The following is a 21,812-nucleotide window of genomic DNA, read 5'->3' on the forward strand; positions in this document are numbered from 1 at the left end:
TGAACTTGAGAGCATTCAGCTGATGTATGACTTGGATAGCTGCCCCAAACGGTTAAGTAGCAAAATTTCAGAACACTTTCAGCTTGTTGAAAACCCTTCGTTTGAAGTTGTTGCTGATTGGACATCTGAAAATCCTCTTTTTGTGTTAAATGAGGGATCATCGGTTGTTTGCCATGAAGAGGAAGAGTTTGATTCAGACTTTGGAATCCTGGCTTAGATCCTAGCAGTGAATCCGGATCTCAGCATGCGAATGATGAAACAACTTATGTTGTTGATCATTTGATCAGCCCCAACATATTTTCCAATTTCACCCCATTCAGGAGTTGGGTGAATTTTCTTCATCAACCTTTGAACAGTTCTCGATGGAATATTTATGTGAGGCTTGTGATTAGATTCTCAACATCTTTCATATTCATAGCACCTATGCGCTTGGGAATTCTAAGTTTATGCCAATAGTATGAATTTTGATGTCTATGGGATGGTGGTTTCAGCTTTTGAGCAGCTCATTTCTTACATCATCCATTTAGGTCAGCTCTTCACATTCTATTGAATTATACATGGAGCCTGGATATATTTCTATCTCATCATAGCAACGAGGCAACGTAACAGAGTTTGGGATCCAGATGTTGGCAAATTGTAACTATGGTTGGACGAGGATTTTATTGTGGTCCTATTAGGTTTGAGGTTGAATATAATGATGACCAGTGTTAATCAGTTTACAGGCGCAACGTTTCTTCGTAGAGTAATATGGGATCTAGGGATTCAGTTGACAGGAGGTTTGCAGAGTGGTACAGTGCTTCACAGTTTGGTCAGGATTGTTGTCAGTTTAGGCTACTGGGTTAACTACAGATTTATATGGGATCCTGGTACATATTGCTTGAGGGCAAGCAATCTCGAGAAGGGGATATATGTAATGTCCCTTCTTTTTGGGGACATTAGAAATTTTAAGAAGGGACGTATTTACAATATTAAGTTTGACTATGTGAGCTGGAAATTTATTATTAAAGGTCAAATTAATATTCCAAGTGGTCACAAGAGGACGAGGAGATAAGATGAAAAACCCAGAAAGGAAGTCGAAGGATCAACATTGCGAGAATAAAAAGAGAAGAGACCTCTTCCTTTTGGTATGCTTGATTTTATGATTTAGTTTTCTCTCTTGTGGGAGTTTTCAAAAAGCTTCAGCTTTCAGCTAGTTTGAGGACGTAGCCCCTCGTGTTGGCAGACAATGGACACAAACCCATTGTCCCAGGAAACATCAGCCCAGGTGTTTCATTCGTGCTTACAGGTTCTTATTGTAGCAATCCAATCTGACTGTTAAATTTGTATTTAAGATTGGGTTTTTGTACTCATTATTGTATTGCTGTTGTAAAATGCAATAACGTATTTTAAGGAGTTATAAGAGTTTGTTGGTTTTATCTTACTGGTTTGTAACACATGGTTATATGCTTGACATCATGGATATTATTATGAAATAACAGGTTATATTCTTGTGGAGAATTCCTCAGGTTTTATTATAGCATTGTATTCCATTTTTGCCTATATCTGAGTTTGAATGTTAAAAGTTGAATAAATCCCTATTGAAATTTCTCCTGGTTTTCGATTGTGCTGGAAACTATCTGCAAAGTTTTCTTTCTGATTACATTGTTAAAAGAGAAATTAGCAAATATCCGGTTAGGGATATTACATATTGAGGAGCAACTGCAACTGAGCAAACTTAACGAGAAGGTAATACAAAATGGTATGAACAATGAGGATTATATAAGAGAAAAATAACTGAATTCCAGATTAGCTGATGTACTAGAAAGAGAGGAGTTATATTGGAAGGACAAATCAAGGGAGGTGTGGATAGATGCTGGGGGCTTAGATGCCAAGTTCTTTCATCCCTCAGTCAAAACCAGAAGAGTCATTAATGGGATAGATGCAGTCAAAGGAGAGCACGGGGACTGGCATATACAGATTCTGAGGGTATTGAAGAGTAGCGGTCTAATACTTCTAGAAACTATTGGGCGGTGGTGAACAAGGAGATTGCAGTTAATGGGAACCAATGCTGGAGTTGATTGAGAATAAAGTCATAAGTGAGTAGAGTCAATTTCTTTTGCAGCCATTCACATTGGATTAAATTAAACAAAAAGTATTTACAACGCAACTTTACAAAGCACTTGGGCCAGATGTTGTCACTGCAGATTTTTTCCAGAATTGTTGGCAACTCTTAGGAGAAGATATAATAGAAGTGGTTGAGAAGTTTAGAAAGAAAAAGAAATCATAAACACTGTTACAGCACTCACTCCTAAAAACCCCAAAAGTGAAACAATGGTAAACTATAGACTGATATCTCTGTGCAATAGTGTACAAAATAATAGTGAAGGCCCTGGCTAACAGGCTTCAGAGGAACAAAACAGCAAGATCTCAGAGGAGCAAAGCAGCTTCACGCCTGGCAGAAAAATCATAGATAGCATTATTCTTGCCACAGAAACAATTCATTTGATGGAAAAGGCAATAAGAGGGGTATCATCATCAAGTTCCACACAAACAAGGCCTGTGATTGGGTCAACAGGAAACTCATACAAATATTAAGGAAATATGGATTCGAACAAGCATGGATTGATTGTATACAACTATGCATTTCTTCTCCAAGGATGGAAGTGGCAGTTAATGCCTCTCTGAGAGGATTCTATGGACTAAGGCAGAGCTATCGACTCTCTCCACTCTCATTTGTATTGATGCTGGAGGCTCTCTGCACAAATATTAAGAAGAAAGTAAGGATGGTTCATGGAAAGGGATTTTGGTTCATGAGGAGATTGAGCCAATCTCACACTCGCAGTTTGCGGATGACACACTGCTATTTGGTGAGTCGTCTACAGATGAGGTTAAGGTTCTAGATTCCATGTTGGAAGATTATGCAAAATCATCAAGACAGCACATGAACAAGGACAAGTCAAAGATTTCTTCACAGTACCATCAAAAAATGTCAGAGAAGGATCTGGGAATCTTACGCTTTGAAATCTCATCATTACCAGAAAAATACTTGAGCACACATCTATTTACAGGTGAAATAAGACAGCATATTGGGAGGAAATAATCAACAATTGTCAAGTGAAAGTGCAGGCCTGGGAGAACAAGTGGCTAACACAAGCGGGGAGAGTTTAGATGATTAAGTCGATGCTTTCTGCAGTACCAATTTATGTCATGTCTTGCTTCAGATTATCGGCTAGAACCATAACAATTTTGGATGGATTCCTAAAAAAGTTTCTATGTAATATGCAAAAGAACAAAATAAGAATTCCTCTAATTAACTGGAAGACTGCATGCATGATAAAATCAGGAGAGGCGGGCCTGAGAAAAAATGAATCTGCAGAACCAGGCCTTCGGTGCCAAGTTGGTGTGGAAATTGTACAAAGATCCCAATAAAAGATGGTGCACTATCATGAGATAAAGGAACCTAGATTCAGATGAGCCTGAGCGAACCTCGTGATAGCCAATACAAGGAGTGGATCAGAAGTATGGAAATTTATATGGGAAAGTAGAAGGATAATCTATAATCAATCACATGGAAAGTGGGAAATGGAAGAAAAGCGAAACTTTGACTGGACTCTTCGAATGGAGGGGTGGGCGAGGGAGATAATAGCAGATGTATTTGGAGATAAGTTTTTGTTTCAGACTACATGCTGAATCCTGAAGAGAGTCATGCCATCATCAAATGGAAGCAGTCCAATGAAGGAATCAATGAAGATGAAAATAGGAGGCTCTCTGAAATACTGGACAATAGAAGAATGGTACTTTCTAGGGAGAAGGATGAGGTGATTTGGTGTGCAGCTAAGAGTGAGAACATAAAGTAAGTCTATGATATGTGGTGCAGAGAAAAAGAAACAAAGATTAGATTGTGTTGGGACAAGGCGGTGCTTCCAAAGGCTGGTGCATTCTTATGGATTGAATCCTTGCTGGGGAAAGACTCAAGGCAATAGGGATTGAGGGGCCCAGTATATGCATATTGTCTAGACAAGATGAGGAAACAGCTGATCGTCTCTTCTTGTGGTGTCCATTTAAAAAGATGTGTTGGAATTGACTGTGGAAATGCTAGATAGGTAACAGCTAGGGAGGTAGATTAATATGATTTTCTTACTTCTTGGCCAATGGATAAAAGGAAATTGAAATGGGCAGATTTATGGATCATAGGACCACCAATGATTATGGCACATTTGGAAAGAAGGCATGGAAGAATATTCTGGGATGAGATGAATCCAATTGAAGTTATTATTAGCAAGATAAAGGTTACCATTATGGAAGTTACAAACAGGAAATACTTAAACAAAAAGGTCACTGACTACATATATTAAGATAAAAGAATGGAAGACAAAAGGGCAGGACTAATTGCTGGGACACCTAGAATGGATAGCAAAAAGATGAATAGGAAGATGGTGAAATGGAAGAGGCCAAGCCCTGGTTGGTACAAAATGAACTTTGACAGGGCAGCAAAAGCCAATCCCAGGGACGCTGGCTATGGGGTTATTCTTAAGGATGAAGAAGGCCAACTGATATTGGCAGCTTAGGGATTGATTGGATTGGCCACATACATTAAAGACGAAATGGTGGCTCTAAACAGAGGGCTGGACCTATGCAAGGAACAGGGAATCTACACAAATGAAATTAATGGAGACTTCCGGTTTGTTTTCAATGCTATATCCACAAGACAAATTTCACATTGGGATCTAACACAATGGGTTCCCAGCATTCAAAATTCACCAAAACAACAAACTGATGTTTCGATGGCACACATCTACTGAGAAGGGAATAAGGTGGCAGATTGGCTGGCAAATGAAGGAGTACGGAGAAGAGGCAAAAGTGCAGTCATGGACGTATCTCTCATTCAGCAAGATCTAAAAGTAATTCTAGAGGAAAATATTAAAAGGGAGAACGCCATTCCGCGATGTGGAATAGGATGACAGTTAATGCCCATATAGGGGGTCTGAGATCTTCTAGATAGGGAATGAGCAAGTGGCAATAGCATACAGGCCTTTGGTGAGCAAACCAATCTCGGAGATGGGCATTGGCTGAACGGACCCATCCCTGATTTTTTGGGGAAGAAATAATCGATCGCAAAGAATAAGAAGAATGCTCAATTAACATTACTAATACTAAAACCATCCCAATGTAGCTAGCTGTTACATCCCAATTTCAACTCAATTTTAAAAAGTCCATATAGCCGTTGAGGTTTCACATGAAGTCAATTGATAGGTAAAACTAGTTATGTGAAATGTTAAGATGGTTAATCGTTATAATTTTCATATGAAGACAACATGTTAATCGTTATGATGCTATTATATTAATATCTTGAAATCTTAGGAAGTTGGTTATTCATCTTGGGAAGTAAAATGGTGGTTAGCCGTTATGAAGGTTATGAATAATAACTTGTTATGATAATTTTCATTTTGTTGAGGATTATGATATAATCGCAGAAAATTTCCACGTTAAAGGGGAGAAAAGCATTGCCAGAAAGGAACTCGGCATAGGGGCACCACCTATGACTTGGGCAAATAGGTACGAGTCTTGAACCACCATGACCAAGGATAAAGGACTAGGCAAGCAAGAGTGTATGTTGGACGACCATGAGCTAACCGGTTAAATTATATATCACTTAATAATTAAAGAAATCACTAAGCATAAATTTAAATATAATTTAAATTGTTACCTTTGATCATTGTGGGGTCTCTTGAGTATATTGACACCATGTTATTATACCATCCATACTTGCATATACATGTATATGTATATGTGCATATATCAATAGGATGATATAAAATAAATATATAATTGATATGCATGCACATGTGCATAAACATGTACGTACAATTAGAGATGGCACAACACCATGATGCTAATATATATTTTATATCATGTGGAAGGGGGGACCGTTATATTTATCTTAATATTTTATTTGATTCCAAAACAATGAGCGTTGCCATCTTTCGTTCGCATTGGTTTTAAAATTTGAACTTAAAGTATTCTTGTAACTACAAATCGAGTCCTTGTAACCACAACAGGAGATTATATTTCCCATTCCCTGCGCCTGAGAGAGCTCTCTCTCCATCGCGCTTTCTTTCTCTCCATTTATACGATTCTCTTTAACTCTTCTTGTTCGCGGCTTACTTCAGAAGCATATCACTAAGACAATAATACAATACTGAGCCGCTTGTGTGGAGCCATATCTTGCATAGTGTTTGTTTCTGCACCAGAACCTAGTCTTATTTTCCTCTATATCTAGGTCATGTATTTTCCTCATAATATTCGCATTATGAGTGATGCATTTTCGATTCAAGAAAGCTTCATTTTTCAAATGCAAGTTAGCATTGAGCACAATTAACATTTGCGAGGCTTGCCCGCTCCTTATTTTTGATCAATTATTTTTCATAAGCATCAACTGCTATAAATTTTGGGAAAAGGAATGCCCAGCTGATGGAATCCTATAATGCTTTATGTTGTGTAAAATCTGCCTTGAAATATCTTTTGTTTTTCTTTGCTATTTGATATGTACCAGATGTGACTGATTTCAAATGGTTTCACAAACATTTCTGATTTGAAAGAATCTCATGATTATCAGCAGTCTCCTAGAATGCACTCAGAGCTGGTAGAACCAAGTATAAATGGGTGAAGAGGGGAGGAATCCTGCAAGAGAAAAGAAAAGAAAACTATTATTCAGTGTCTTAAATATATGATCAATTATAAAAGACACTGCATAAGTCCAAGTTAGCTCATGGTAATCCAATGTTTAGATCTTGATGCCTACGAGTAGTGGAATTAATTCTCTAGTACAAGGATGCTCAGTGGTTGGACAAGTTGTTCCATGTCTATTTCTAGGTAGGGAGGGTCTTTCTCAGATGAGATTGTGTGGGTATATTTAAGGTCCATGGTTGGGAGGTTAAGCCCCTGACAGTGCCTCCCCTCTCCATCAGATGCCAAGATGTAAACAAGACAGAGATAAGTTATGCATTCAAACCAAAGTAACGAGTATCGGAATCAGCAAGGCCGAATTGAATCATGAATCAGCCATGAATCGGAATCGAATTGGCCAAGAATCGCCAAATTAAAAAAACCCTTGAAATTTAGTGAATAACTTATTTCATAAACCCTTTATCGCTGATTCAATTCACTGATTCACAAAAAATTGTTTGGCTTGAGTTGAATCGCCGAATTGCTTAATCACGTGAATCATTGAGATTCTCGTTACTATGATTCAAACATCATTTGGTAATAGGTATTTTACTTTTATGATATCTAAAATTACAAAATGAAGATATGTTTAGATAGATTTATATCGTTGCATTAGTTATTTCTTTCAATGAAATCAACTTTTCTCGTCAATGTAAATGGTAACTAGTTGTTAGATCAGTTGATCTTCCAATTGGACAATAATTATATCTATATGCTTGAGATAGGCCTACTTGATGGATGTTATAACTGTCCTTTCATGTGAATAATGAAAATGAACGTTTATTTTAACTATATGTTATTGTCATGATTAGCAATAGGAAAGAAAAAAGATGATAAGTGGTATTTGATGCCCTAGATGGAATTTGTCATTATGATGCAGTGGTACTTGATGCCCTAAATGGTAATTGACATTCTGATAGTGGTGTAACTATTTGTGCCCTAAGTGGTATATGTGTACTATCTGGGTTTTGCAGAGGCTGCCCTAGGTAGATTCCAGTTTCGGAATTTAGGGTATGGACTAACCTGGGTTTTGCAGAGGCTGCCCTAGGCAGACTCACACCTAGTTTTAATATTACATATATATTTTGCTCAGCCAACCTAAGGCATACTGAGCCCAGGTTTAAAAATTTATAAAAGCACACCCATCATAGTTGAATCGGCAACTTAGATCATAACCCTTACAGATTAGTCAGAATCCAGACAACTGCAAACTGTAAAAAGTGTTATTGCTTTATCACTCACTTTACCTAGGTTTAGGTAGGGAATATTAGGAAGAAGTGTGTCAAAATAGTATATTCTTGAATGGAATCACAAAAGAAAGTTTTAGCACATTACATTCCTGCAGCACATATGAAGTTAAATTACATCTCATTTGCATGAACCCCAATCTAAATACTGTTAGATCTCATCTTTATAAGTCTCTCAATATCCCTAGTGAAGACATTAGATTTATCTATGTCTTATGTGTTTGGTAATACTATTGTGTTAAGATTCTAGAGGTCAAGTTAGACACCAATGCTAATAAAAGATTTATCACAATCAATAGGGTTTCTTTACTGTATATAAAGAAACCATACAAGGATACTTGTGACTGGTGATCAAAACAAAAATAATTTGAACTCATTTTCTCACTTCATTGTAGGAAAGTGTTACTCACCCGATGGTTAGTTGCTTTAAGCTTAGGTAGTATACGATCAAGCATCTCAAGCTTTGCACAAAGTCTGATTACTGGCGGCAGGAAATGTGGAGGCAACATATTCTGAATCTGAAAATCATAAAAAACAGTATTTTCTTGCATATCAGAAATAAAACTTCATTAAATAACACACTTCCATATTTCAGAAGCACAAAAGTTCAGAATAGATCAAAGAATACAGACAATTTAACAGAATATTATACTCAATCTCATGCTAATGATTAATAAAAGTATAATAGCGTTGTCTGAGACAAACCTCATCTGAATGCAACTGGCTGAGATATGGATGGTTGCAGATATTGCGAAGCTCCATTACTGTATTATGCACTGATCTACCCTGAACATGCAATTTAAAATAAATATTATTAGAGATCTTTTCATCACCAATATATTTAGTTGATAACAGAGGCAGAACTTGTCAACAAATTTTTTGCATACCTTGGCATGACAAAGAGATCCAAGATTATCTTCAACTCTTTTCATGAGAAGCTTCTGATATGCAGATGCCTCACACCTTACCAAATGCTCAATCTTCTCTGGCAGTTCATTCTCAACCTTCAAAAGAAGCAACGCAAAACTCAACCAGTTCAAATCAAATTCTACTAATAATAAATCTTATAAATCATATCGGCAGGTGCTATGTTAGTCTCTTAGCAATGGCATTGTATTGCATTTACAGTGCATACTATAACAAAGAATATGCTATTGAGAAAACACATGCTACATGTCACCACATATTTGTTTCCTACATGCAAAAAAGGGAAACTTGGATTCAGACTGAAGATAAAATGCAAACCCTACTCTGAGATGTTAATTCCAATACAAGATGCTCACACAAGAAGCTCAATACACATCTTGCTACTCAATCTGAATTGTCCGTTTCGGCAGCTAATTATATAGTACTTATTAATCCTCATATTGGGTTCGCTAATGAACAGGTATCACCCAAAAACAATGCATCAGAAAAAAGAGTTTACTTGTAATGTCCCCACTTTAGCAGTTGACCAAGTGTGTGTGTGTGTGTGTTAGCTTAGCTCTACATGGTCTCGAGGGCTAATGAAGGGTTTAAACAGATCTTAGAGTGTTTTGGCCTAGTCATCTCCAATTTGGGCCAAAACGGAGTTGATTTACTCAATTTTAGGCATACTCACTATTTTTCGTAAATCAGCAAGACACAAGGGAGGCTTGTTTTGGTGATTGAAATTGATACTCCTTAGCGAGAGCTTTCCGACGAGCAATCACTCGTGTTGTTTGTAGTCTAATAGCTAATATATTTTTTATGCCTGAAGTATTATTAAAGTAACATTTAATTTAGTTGTAAAATATTAAAGTGTTACTTTAATATTAAATTTTATGGGAATGTGTGCAAATCAAAGGGGGCACCTAAGGGAGACATAATTGATTATTTTAATATGTTTTATATTGCATATCTTTTATCCCACATTGCTCATGTGAGTTGAACTGATCCTTGAAGAAAGAATAAAAGGGAGCATTAGTGGCTGCATTCGGCAGGTGGAATATGAGAAGAAAATTGATGTGTGAGTTGCAAATCTGTTCTTGGCATTAGAGGACGTTTATCCTCTCTTGTGACATTCTAGATGTCATTCCCTTGGGGTTTGGCCTTTATAATTCATTGCTATCAACTTCATTAACAGGCAGATTGAGCGCATTTCTAGTTGCAGGCAGATTGGGTGTTTACTCATATCATTCTCACTTCTTGTCTGATGCTTATGCCATTGTAAAGGGATGATTTTAAGAGGGTCTTGGACTGATTGAAGGCAAATCTTACTGTAGCAGCACTGCAACGCGGCACTATTCATATTAGTGTAGCAACAAGATGGGAAGTTATTACTGGAATATTATGTTATAATGCTCGAGTAATTAGTGAGTTGAAAAGTCTACTATGTATTTGATTTTATTAGTTTGAAAATTAATATTATTTCAGCAGTAGTTCAATCTTCAATTTACATATTATTATAAATTTCTTATTGTTCATGTTATGTGGTTTCAAATCTATGTAAAGACATAAAAACAGACAAACAATTTATTTCCCGAGCCATAAAGGGGTTTAAACATTTAACGGTGAAATTAAGAGTTGGATGCAAATTATTTGACTAAATTCCTATCAGCAGTTGGTTCAGTTTTTGGGTATTTTTAGGGTGTCCATTACATTAGTTTATGTTTCTCCTAGAGAATCCACTGAGTCAAAAAATTGGAAAGAGTCAAGTACGCTATGTCAGGCATGGGGTACCTTAAATTTGGCTTCAGTCTGCTAAAGAATGTCATCAAATTTTATGTAGATATTCGCCAAATTTCACACACATTGTAAGTATGGCACTTCCTTGCCAATGGGACATATTTGGAACTGGAAGAGAATCTAGCATCTCATAAGGTCCCAATTGTTGGAAGTCACAAAAAAATTTTAAAAGAAAGATCTCCTCAGAAAGCTTGATTATCCCAGGTGCCGACCATAAATATGTTGAATGACATGTAAATAGGTGTTCCACTACCTAGTTTACCATTGAGAGAACTAGAGAGCATGAACTACATTGTGATTAAAACCCAACTAGTTTTAGAATATCAAGCTATTGACAAACTGAACTAGCGAAGTGCAATTAACTACCCAAATGTTTGTCATGGCAAATTGATATTGTATTAAAAAGAGGAGATGAAAGCTCCTTATATAGATTAACAAAGTCATTTTTTTACAGAGCAGTACTGGGGTACGTCAAGACGTTGAAACGAGCTTTCGGGATGCAGGGAAAATGGGCCTCATCTTTGGGACAGTGGGGGGACAGCGGCATGGGTAGGACGGGGCAGGGAGGGGTGTTGTATTGTATACATATGAACTCGAAATGCTAGTTATGAAATGATGTTTCAGTAGAACATACCAAATTAAAATACTTTAAAATAGCAAAATTGCTATATGAAATAGAACCATTGAACATTCAACATAGTCGCATATTACATACCCAGTAATAACATTCAAAAATCAAAATTCAAGTACCCATCCTAGCAATGACATGGTTGTGGAATGGTGGAGGTGGGGGTGTACTTGAGTACTCAAGTACCCGGTGCGGGGATGGGTACTTCGAGGTTTGGGAGGAGGGTGTAAGTCCCCATGTCACGTTGTGTTTTTATAATGAAACAATCATGAACTAAAGGTGCAAATTAGAAACTACCAAATAAACTAAAGCCTAACTAAGATTACTATTACGGAAACACTACAATATTCTAATACCCTCCCTTAATGCTCATCATCTAATTGCCCTACAAAAGACTATACGTGTCTTGTGGTCATGAATTCTTCATAACATTCTACTGTTGTTGAGACCCTTCCTAGATCAGCATAAAAGAAGGATGAGGATTTCATTTTCAAGCATGCTTAGATATTGATTTGGTTTGAGATTTTCTCTTGGAGAAATCAAGGAAGCTTCGACTTCTATTCAGGATCCGAGGACGCAAACCCTCAGGTTCTTGGGTGGATTGGACAGAGCCTCGATTCATCTTTGCAAAAATTCATGACAAAGTTCACAATTACATTTTAGGTTCTTTCCTAATTATCCAATCTGACTATTATCACTATTTATACGAATGGATTGTTATTGCATTGCTGGTTTATAATGTTATAATGAATTCTAGAGTATTTACTGGTTAATGTTGTTGATTCTTTACTGATTATTTTCTGGTTATTATTATATACATTCTTGTTTACGATTCTGAAATTTATTTGAGGAAATTGGAGAGATTATCTAGGTAGGATATTATAGTGGATTCACAGCCAGTGAATCCTGCCAACCTATGAAGTTGCTTGAAGAACACAAATTGAAGTATCTAAAGCTCCGAAAAAAATTTATCTGTTTTGAAGAAAAGATATATTTTATTTAGGCAAAGACATATTCTATAGAATAAATGATTTTAATGTAAGGCTATAGCCGCAGTGAAATATTCAGAGAGATATTGCCGGTTGCGAAGTTGTGTTTTTTCTTCTTCTTTTTTCTAGATTTACTAAATCTATCGAGAGGGACATTTGAGCAATTATGTTAATGTGAAAGCGCTGGATAAAGGAGCTATCAAATTAAAAATGTCAGACCTGATATATATATAGGGTCTTCTCTAAAGTTTGTTTTTGGTAAAATATTTGAGCGCTACTATTGATAGATGTTGAATAATTAAGGAAGGGACTGTCTATTCTAAAGTCTAGAAGAAAAAAATTTCAAGAGCGTATATTAAAGTTATATTACTAGACCATTCATTTTCTGGTGCCAAGCGACTTTAAGTAATATTAATCGACATCTTATAGTTTTTGGTAATAAATATCTTCTTCTGGCAAAGTCTGTAATACACTTGTGTTTGACATGAAAAATCATTTGCAGAGTTTACAGGAAGGTTTGAACAAATATTGCAAAGTTAGAAGTTGTGACCGAATCAACAAATGGAAAAGAGGCAAAAGGGAATGGAAAGTGATCCTAAGCTGCTGATTTACAAAGGGTTTTAGTAGCCTTGGAGACTTTGAAATCAGATTACTTATGTCTACTTTCAGACAGATATTTCATCATCAAGGTTGTTGGAACATATGCTAAGCAATTGAGGGAAAAAGAAGATGAGGTTAATAGGCTCAACAAGGAGCCTAATGTTTCTCAGGTTAATAGACTCAACAAGGAGCCTAATGTTTCTCAAAAGGCATTGGATAATACATAGGTTGCTCTTCATGAAGCATAAAATCAGATTGTTGTCACCAAAAAATATAGGGAACAGGAGGATAAAGGAAGTTATGAGTTTTTCCAAGTGATTGAGGAACTTGATAGCATTCAGCAGACTTGTGACTTGCATAGCTGCCCCAAGAGATAACATAACAAAATTTTGGATCATATTAAGCTAGTAGACAATTCTTTGTTTGCAGTAGATGTTGATTGGACAATTGATAATCCACTTTTTGAGTTGAATACAAAAGATGTTTCTTATTTCCGTGATGAGGATGATCTTGACTGGAGGATATGGGACCCAGTCACAATTCCTAGTGGTGAGTTTTGTTCATAGGATTGGTGTGATGACCTGATTTTCAGATTTAACATTGTTTCTCATTCTCCAATCAGCTTAAACCTGGTTTCAGTTTCAGGCTTACACATGAGTTGGATAGACTCCTTGCTTCACCAGCTCAACATATCTTGGTTAAGAATTGATGGGAGTTATAATTTTCTCATTTTATACATGGTTATCTTATTTAGTTATATCTGCTATTTGCATTAATCTATAATCTTGGTGACGCGTTATCATTAGTTAATTCGGTTCTTACGTCCATTTCTATTTCAAAGATTTGGTTTATTATTGATCTGCCAACTGTTAAAAGTATTCCTCTGTTATTTGCATTCCTTTTATACCGTATTAATATTCTGTGGTTAGCCTTATTTTACTTATTGCTCTTGCCTATTTTGTGTAATGACCCTGCTCAAACCTGATCCCAAAATGCTGATAAAGGTTCAAGAAAAACTTTGAATACAAGGGTCATATGACTGATAAAATTTCAGTTTTCTTTTATGGCTTTTTCCTCCACTTAGCATCAATAAGAATGCTTGCAAGCAGACTCTGAATTGTCTAAACAATGACCTAACATGAATGTGCAACTGATTTTGGCGATATACGATGCATATATATGATTTAAACATGAGAAATGAACACCTACAGCCAACTGGCATTTTTACAAACAGTTGGTATGCAAACTAACTAGTTGATAAATAATGATATTGAATTGCTCAAATGACACCAGCAACTATTATCTCCTTAATTGCAATGAAATTTCTAATACAATGCTCATGAAATATGGCCAAGACTTTTGGCATTTACATGGATTACAAAAAAATGATAATGTTGGTATAATGCACACCTACAGCTGAAACTTATAACACCTAAAATGCAATGCTAACAAAGGAACCTGGCTCTAGACGGCTGTAATAATTTCCTCCAATGCTGCCTTTCTGCTTTGCTTTTTCCGATCTGCTTTTTCACTTGCTTTTTTGGATCTGCTTTTTCGCTTTGCTTTTTCGAACTGTTTTTTCGAATCTGCTTTTTCAGACTACTTTTTCGGATCTTCTTTTTCGAACTGCTTTTTCGGATCTACTTTTTTGGACTGCTTTTTTTGGATCTGCTTTTTTGGATTGTTTTCCAAAAAAACTCAAACCCTCAGGTAATCTGAGTATTCAAATTAAGCTCAACTTGAAATGGATGAATACCACTTCCAAAGTGCAACCCTTCAAAAGATCTTTCACTTCCTCAGTTATGCAATCTCTTGAGAGGTATCGTTCTCAAAGATTATGCTGAATATTTGCAGACCATCAAGCTCCACAAATGCTCATAGAAGATGTAGTTGAATTATCAAATCCCGTATATCCAAATGGGAGCCCAAGCCCTCTATTTATCTACTTTCCTAAAAAGTTACTAAGAACTTCTAGAAACATCCATTATAAAATCCCCTTATAATGCACTTTTTAATAATAAATAACTTTGTAAAATAAAAGAGCAACTCAACTTAGAATTATAACATGTAGGCCCCGTATAAGAAGTGATGATAAAATATAAATAAAATAATATCTCCAAGAGCATAATGAGCCATCTAATCACCAAATAAACGCCAGAATGACTCTCTCATCACAACCACCAGTCTATGAGAGTCCGTGATAGACTGATCCGGCACGCAAAACGATGTCAACCAAAACAGGGACATTACATTTTGCTATACATTCCCAACTTCTACTACATAGTTATGAACTACATACAATATATATTCTGCCAAAGATTCAACGTCGTTAGAAATTGGTAAACCATGTGTGGCATTCTGAAGTTAATAACACTTGTGTGTTGGCACTGTTTACATTTTAAAATGATATTTCGATGAGTTGAGATTTACATTTACCTTTTTCTTGAGAATTAGAGGGATGATTTGTTAGCAACCCGCTATCATATATATGAAGGTTGATAAAAAATAGTGTCTACTAAAATATGGGCTCGAGCATTCTAGCAATTTCTTCTTGACAGAAGAAAACTCAGATTCTGTCAAAAATTAATCTGCATATGAAACCTATATGATGGAACCTTCCTTATCCATGTCACAGCTACATAAATAATTGTACTTTAACCACTTCAATTCTTACTTGACAACATTTATATATTTCAAAAGAGATAAATCCAATTGGTTATAAAATAACGCCTTAACAAATCCTCAAAATCTTCATGATCAATTTGCCAGAATAATATTAAAATTGCAACTGTAAATGCGTACTTAATAATAAAATATCATGCCCATAGGCTATCATTGATATCAATCCAGGGACATTTTATGGAGAATACGTTCCTTCATTTTCTCCCGGCACTGTGGTAACTGGATCCAGTAACTCCAAACTGATAGCGGATTCGTACTCCCACACCCCTACCCTATCCTCTATTATAAATCTATCTATCCAGTCTACAAGGGGCAGGGAGTTGACATACATTAAATAAAATAAGAAGTACAGATTACGTTTTACTAATAGTAGCCATTCAACCAGCCTGTGCAGGTCCATAGTAGTTAGGATTGGATAGCTAGGGGCAGGCTGGTCACCAATCAGTGGAGTATCAGGTTGTCCTTTCAATGAAGATTCAATTTATTATAGCCCTGACTTCAGAAGAATCGTGGTTATTACGTAGAAGGGCCAATATATTTCTGCCCACCTCAAATATTGTTGGGTGATCTTCACTCTTAATGTAGGTAGTAGAGATTCCCTGACATTGCCTTCACACCTGCAACGCATGGAATCTATTTTTTTTGTTTTCATAAGATATTGATAAGATGTGAGCACAATCAACCATTCCTAGAACACAAGCTTTAGCAATATCTTTTCTTTGTTTGTGATATCTTTCCATTTCACCTTCAATTGTCCTATTTCGAAGTTGAAAGAATTGTAGAATATCTTTTCTTCTACAATCTCCTCTATAGTCCTTGTAAATAAAGCATTGTCATCATTGTTTATTATGTCATTCATTCTAATATTAAGCAAAGCACACAATTCTTCCTCCCACTCTCTATAAGTCTTTAGATTATGTTCCCTTTTGAAGGCCAAAGGGATAAGGTCAAAACTTTTATTTTCAGATTTGGAAAGATAAAATCTTACCCTTCTCTATAATAACTCCTTATTTATATCAAATTCTACCAAGGTTGCTAACAGATCATAAGTCTTTTCACTTAGATCCTCAACCTAGGGCTTATCTATAACAATTTCACATCTATCACCCAACTCTTCTTCTCTGTTGACCTATTTGTTCAGATTCTGTCTCAGCATATTCTCATTTTGACCAAGAGATCTCTCGATAGCTGCAAGTTTTGATATCCCATGGTAGAGCAATCTGGTATCCATATTAAATGCAAAGTGCAAAATGTTATCTCTTACATTTTGTTCATACCTCTGCATCACCTCCATTTGTGCAGTCTTGAGATTGTTCACATGGGGAGTTCCAGGAAAACCATACACTCTGAAAAATAGTGGAAACTGATAAGGGATAATGTCTCCCAATTATGGCTCACCTTCAGACCTATAGCGAACTCTTTTGGCCTAAGTAGTTTCAACAATGCCTTAGGAATTCTAGGATTATCAGGGGATAACAAGGCTCTCATCTTGGAGGAAAGATACCTATCAAATCTTACAAAACTAGCATCCTTCCTATCCCATGACATATTTGTACTCCATAAATGAACAAGCAATTTCTCTCCATTATGTTCCCTTACCAACTTCATTTCTTTTTCAAAATAAGAAACTCCCTTAAAAAGGCACATGCATGAGCATTGAGTACCATCAAAAAGGTTTGCCAACCTTTCCTTTATCAATTGATTCAATTCCGATCAAACCATTGTGGATCTCCTCAACAAGATAGGAAGCAAAATCAAAAATCACATCCACCCCATAGTGGAGAATCTGAACCATCATGTACATTAATGGGACAGGCATATAATCTTGCTCATCCTCACCCAACACTTTACACAGGGACATATATATGGCTTGGGCACGCGTATTGAAATATTTCTTCAATAATGGTTCAAGAGTGGCTGGTGAAACCAAAATTAGATTTCCAACCTTTCCAAAATGTTCCTTCAAGGGCCCACTTCTAAGATAAACCTTTTGAGCTTCATATTCTTCTTGTAATTTCTCAAAATCTATGGTATCATGGAGAACAGAAGGTGGGTCCAGCATGAAAACCTCAGAATCGCTTCTGATGTGATCTTAAACAAGCCAATTTCTAGCATGGTTTATCACTAAACAAAGGACTAGATCATAAATTTTGGTGAGTGGGATTGGTCTAAATCCATAAAAAAACCCTGGTACAACCAGTTTCCCTAAATCGAAATTTATAATATTCCAAATCAGATAATACTGGCATGAGCTCAATTAAATACAGTAATAACAGGGATATGTGTGTCTACGACCCTTGATGAGCATAAAAATTCCCTCACACCATAGTTGGATCAGCAATAGAATAATAGGAACATTCAGAATGTAAGCTTGAGTCTACAATGATTTTCAAGATACATTCAGTTAAGCCTTAGAATACTGCCTCAAGTTTCTTTACTTAATACCGATTTTGATAACCATATGAAGGCATTCCTTCATCCAAAATTACCACACAACACTACCTATCTAAGCAATAAGTAATATGCAATGAAGAAGGAAATCAAAACCTGGCATTCCGTGCATGCATGACAGTTCATGCGGCCATAGACTTTGTTGAATCTCGTCAATGGGTTCTTCATTGCCTACCACCCAATTTTCTAAGAGTTGCAACTGATGTCCAACACGCAGACCCCCAAACTCCTCACAGCATACACAGCTCGGGATATAATGCTGATTGCGGTGAATGTGCACTGGTTGGTGTTGTCCAATGAAGTCACTCCAACACAAATACCTTGGCAACTAGTCTGCAAACACTGCCAGTCGAGCAACCTATTACTATCGCATGACTGATGAGAGTGCAGTCGTGTCCTCCTGGTAACAAGTCCATTCAAGACATTAAATTTGTTGCCTTCTGCAATCCACTGCTCAATCTCGTATGTTGTTCATTGTAACACTACCACTACTCCTTTGTTGTTAGTGATCCAAACACCTAGTTTAGACCTTGCTCTTGTATTACTTTCCTTCTTATACCTATTACGCATTCTTCCCATAACCACTGGTGTAGACCAAAACCATACACATTTCCAATAGAAATAAGGGTTACCAAATGATGTTGTTACCTTTTGATTTTGCCTTTGGGATAAACTTACTGAACAAAATAGACCGAGATCTCGTACTTGATCTTGAAATTATTTCGAAGAGATACTGGGGCTACATCTAGTCTCCACAAATCTCATTAAGTCATTTTGTCCTTAAGAGATAACCAATCACATTTAAGCGACCTGTTTGTATTTTATCGGTATTAATCTAATGGTGTAAATCCCAATGCAAATGATTGCTTTTATAACTCGATGTGAGGGGAGATGCGAACAACTAGGCAATGTGCGGTAAAAGCCTGTTTTGTCTTTGAGTCACTTAAGTCATTTTTGTCATAAAGTCACTTTAAATGATAAACTACTTTATAAATCAACTTAATAAAATAAAGTGACTTAACCTTAGGAGTTCCCACTTAAATATCTCCCCCAATGAAACCAAATAGATTCCCGTGACTGGCTGGCATCCTCAAAATAAATGTTGTTAGCCTATCCAGATGGAAAGATAGACCAACAAGGCACCATTATGTCTAGTGCGAAGAAGGGGACATTATAGTCCTCCCTTCTTGGGATTGCTTGCCCTCAAGCAATCTTGGTGTCGGATACTTCAGGATTGATTCGCCTTCTCAAGTGGCATCTTCATATGGCAAATCCTTCCAGCAAATTAGATACTCCCTGATGGACCTGTTACGCAGCTTCCTTTCTCTGACCTCTATTACCTTTGCTAGAACTAATACTAGCTTCCCTTCCTCATCAAGTGGGGGCAATCCAATGGAGGATACTACATGCTAACCTATCGCTTTCTTGAGGAAAGAAATGTGGAAAACGTTATGAATTTTGTTGTCATCTGGCAAGTCCGTCTCATAAGCGACCTCCCCAACCCTCCAATTAATGTGATAAGGACCAAAAATTCTAGGCTGAAGTTTTTTAGACCCACTCTTCTTCAAGGAGCTCTGTCTGTAAGGTTGGAGACGAATATAAACCATGTCACCCAACTCAAAATTTCGCTCTGTCCGCCAACAATCAGCATACATCTTCTACTGATTCTGAGCCTGTAGAATGTTCTCCCGAAGAGATTTGAGAATGTCCTGTTGATCTTGTATCGAATCCCCAACTAGTGGTGCCCTTTTGTCCTGTAAAGCCAGATCTACGAACGACAAAGGCTCACTCCCATAAAGAGCTCGAAATGGAATCATCTGGATGGGCATGTGGTAGGAGTTGTAGCAATACTCCCCTAGATATAACCACTTAACCTAAGCTCTCTGCTGCCCTGCTACATATTTCTAGAGATAACCCTCCACCCATTTGTTTACTATCCAATCTGCCCGTCCGTCTAGGGTGGTAACTCGTGTTGGGTGTCAACTTTGTACCTGCCAATCTGAATAGCTCTTGGCGAAAGGTGTTGAGTAACTTGCTATCCCTCTTGCTCACGATGGTTCGCGGAAGACCATGTAGATGAAAAAGCTCTCGAAAAAATACCTCAGCTACTTGAGAGACTGACCAATTTGCTGCTATAGCAAAGAAGTGACCAAAATAAGTCAATCTGTTCACCACCACAAAAATGGAATCTCTACCCTGCACCCTCGGCAACCCTGTAATAAAGTCCATGGAGATACTCTCCCATTTTTGCATTGGAATAGGAAGAGTTTGTAATAAACTAGCTAAAAACTCGTACTCTAACTTGTTCTGCTGACAACTCTAGCATTCTCTGATATGCTAGAGGACATCGTCCTTGAGGCCCTTCCATGAAAACCTTTCCTCACCTGTTTATAGGTTTTGAAGAAACCTGGGTGTCCTGCTGATGGTGCAGCATGAACAGTTTCCATAATATTTCCTTTGAGTTTAGAATCTGGTACGAGGTAGATCCTATCCTTACAAAAAAATCACATCATCGATTACCTTGTCCCTGTTGTCCTGAAATTGTCCAACCATAATCTGACACACTTGAGTATTCTTAGACTACTCAACCCGCAACTAAGGCTTCCAATCTATCGATATCTTGGAAATAGCACAACATTCTACTACTGAAGGTCTCCTGGAAAGCGCATCAACAACTACATTGTTCTTACCCTTGACATACTCGATGTCAAAATCATAGGCCTGAATCTTGCTGACCCACTGTTGTTGTCTTTCATTTAGATCCTTCTATTCTAAGAAGTAGCGCAAACTGTTGTGATCCGTCTTAACTGTGAATCTGCCACCCACCAACTACTATCTAAACTTGGCTAAAGAGTGCATAATGGCCAACATTTCCTTGTCATAGGTAGAGTAAAATCTCTCACCATCCTTGAGCTTCTTGCTCTTATATGCTATCGAATGCCTATCCTGAATCAAAACTGCACCACTTCCACTCCCTAAAGCATCACACTCTAGTACAAAAGGATGAGAGAAGTCGGGCAGTGCCAAAACCAGGCATGTGCTCATCACCTTCTTGAGCTTATCAAAGGTCACCTCTGCATCATCTATCCACCTGAATGCCCTCTTCCGTGTGAGATCGGTGAGGCGAGCTACTCTCTGTGAGAAGTTCTAGCAAACCTCCTTTAATAAGAGCAAAGACCAAGGAAGCCCCTCAAATCTAATACGTTCCTCGATGGTAGCCAATCTAGGATTGCCTGAATCTTTTCCCGGTGTACCATCACCCCATCTACACCAATCACGTGACCAAGATAAAGAATCTCGGTCAATCCAAACTCACACTTTGACTCCTTCGCAAACAATGAGTGCTCCTCCATAATACAAAGTACCTCATCTAGGTGTTGCAGGTGCTCCTCCCAAGTTCTGCTGAAAACCAAGATATCGTCAAAAAATACTAACACGCTCTTTTGTAGCTGTTTTCTAAAAATATGGTTCATACATGACTGAAATATAGCTGGCACATTAGCGAGTCCAAATGACATAACCAAGAACTCGTAGTGTCCATAGTGACATCGAAAAGTTGTCTTATGCACATCCTACTTGAACCCGTATATAATGATATCCAAATCTGATTTCTATCTTCAAGAAATAAACTGCCCCATGTAGTTCATTCAGTAACTCATCAATGCAAGGAATAGGGTACCTATCCTTGATGGTCCTCTTGCTGAGAGCGTGGTAACCAATACACATGCGAAGAGTGCTATCCTTCTTCACCAATACAATTGAAGAAGCGAAGGGACTGAGTTGGGTTTGATGTGTCCCATGTCT

General features: G+C 37.2%; 2 protein-coding genes across 3 annotated transcripts in view; both read right to left on the reverse strand.

The window, feature by feature from the left end:
• Positions 1 to 18,597, reverse strand: part of LOC149566978 (uncharacterized) — a 39,023-nt gene extending 20,426 nt beyond the window's left edge. The window contains exons 1-4 of one of the 2 annotated variants that reach the window (XM_089820181.1): positions 18,105 to 18,597; positions 8,840 to 8,956; positions 8,658 to 8,738; positions 8,363 to 8,470 (exon numbers count right to left, since the gene is read on the reverse strand). In XM_089820181.1, the coding sequence (XP_089676307.1) occupies positions 8,363 to 8,470; positions 8,658 to 8,738; positions 8,840 to 8,956; positions 18,105 to 18,176 (378 nt within the window). In that variant the 5' untranslated portion in view covers positions 18,177 to 18,597. The remainder of the gene's footprint in view (positions 1 to 8,362; positions 8,471 to 8,657; positions 8,739 to 8,839; positions 8,957 to 18,104) is intronic. The other variant, XM_089820182.1, reaches the window with a different exon arrangement.
• A 1,280-nt stretch (positions 18,598 to 19,877) lies between these two features.
• LOC149566979 (uncharacterized) lies at positions 19,878 to 21,361 on the reverse strand. Its single transcript, XM_089816591.1, has 3 exons — positions 21,242 to 21,361; positions 20,912 to 21,143; positions 19,878 to 20,221 (listed from the first exon to the last, which is right to left on the reverse strand). The coding sequence occupies exons 1-3, from the start codon at positions 21,359 to 21,361 to the stop codon at positions 19,878 to 19,880; spliced, it is 696 nt and encodes a 231-aa protein (XP_089672717.1).
• Between the last annotated feature and the right edge of the window lie 451 nt (positions 21,362 to 21,812).

The sequence above is a fragment of the Cupressus sempervirens genome, chromosome 3 (genome assembly GCF_028749045.1).
Source record: "Cupressus sempervirens isolate cs-2001-9-10 chromosome 3, ASM2874904v1, whole genome shotgun sequence".
Classification (NCBI taxonomy): Eukaryota; Viridiplantae; Streptophyta; class Pinopsida; order Cupressales; family Cupressaceae; genus Cupressus; species Cupressus sempervirens.

What these genes read in the sequence shown, in the direction of transcription:
- LOC149566979 (XM_089816591.1), bottom strand. Translation starts at nt 21,361, where the DNA reads ATGGAGGAGCACTCATTGTTTGCGAAGGAGTCAAAGTGTGAGTTTGGA. An exon ending in TACACCGGGAAAAGATTCAG is followed by an intron (nt 21,144 to 21,241) that starts GCAATCCTAGAT and finishes AACTTCTCACAG; the next exon opens with AGAGTAGCTCGCCTCACCGA. An exon ending in GAGCAAGAAGCTCAAGGATG is followed by an intron (nt 20,222 to 20,911) that starts GTGAGAGATTTT and finishes ACTTTATTACAG; the next exon opens with GGTTGCCGAGGGTGCAGGGT.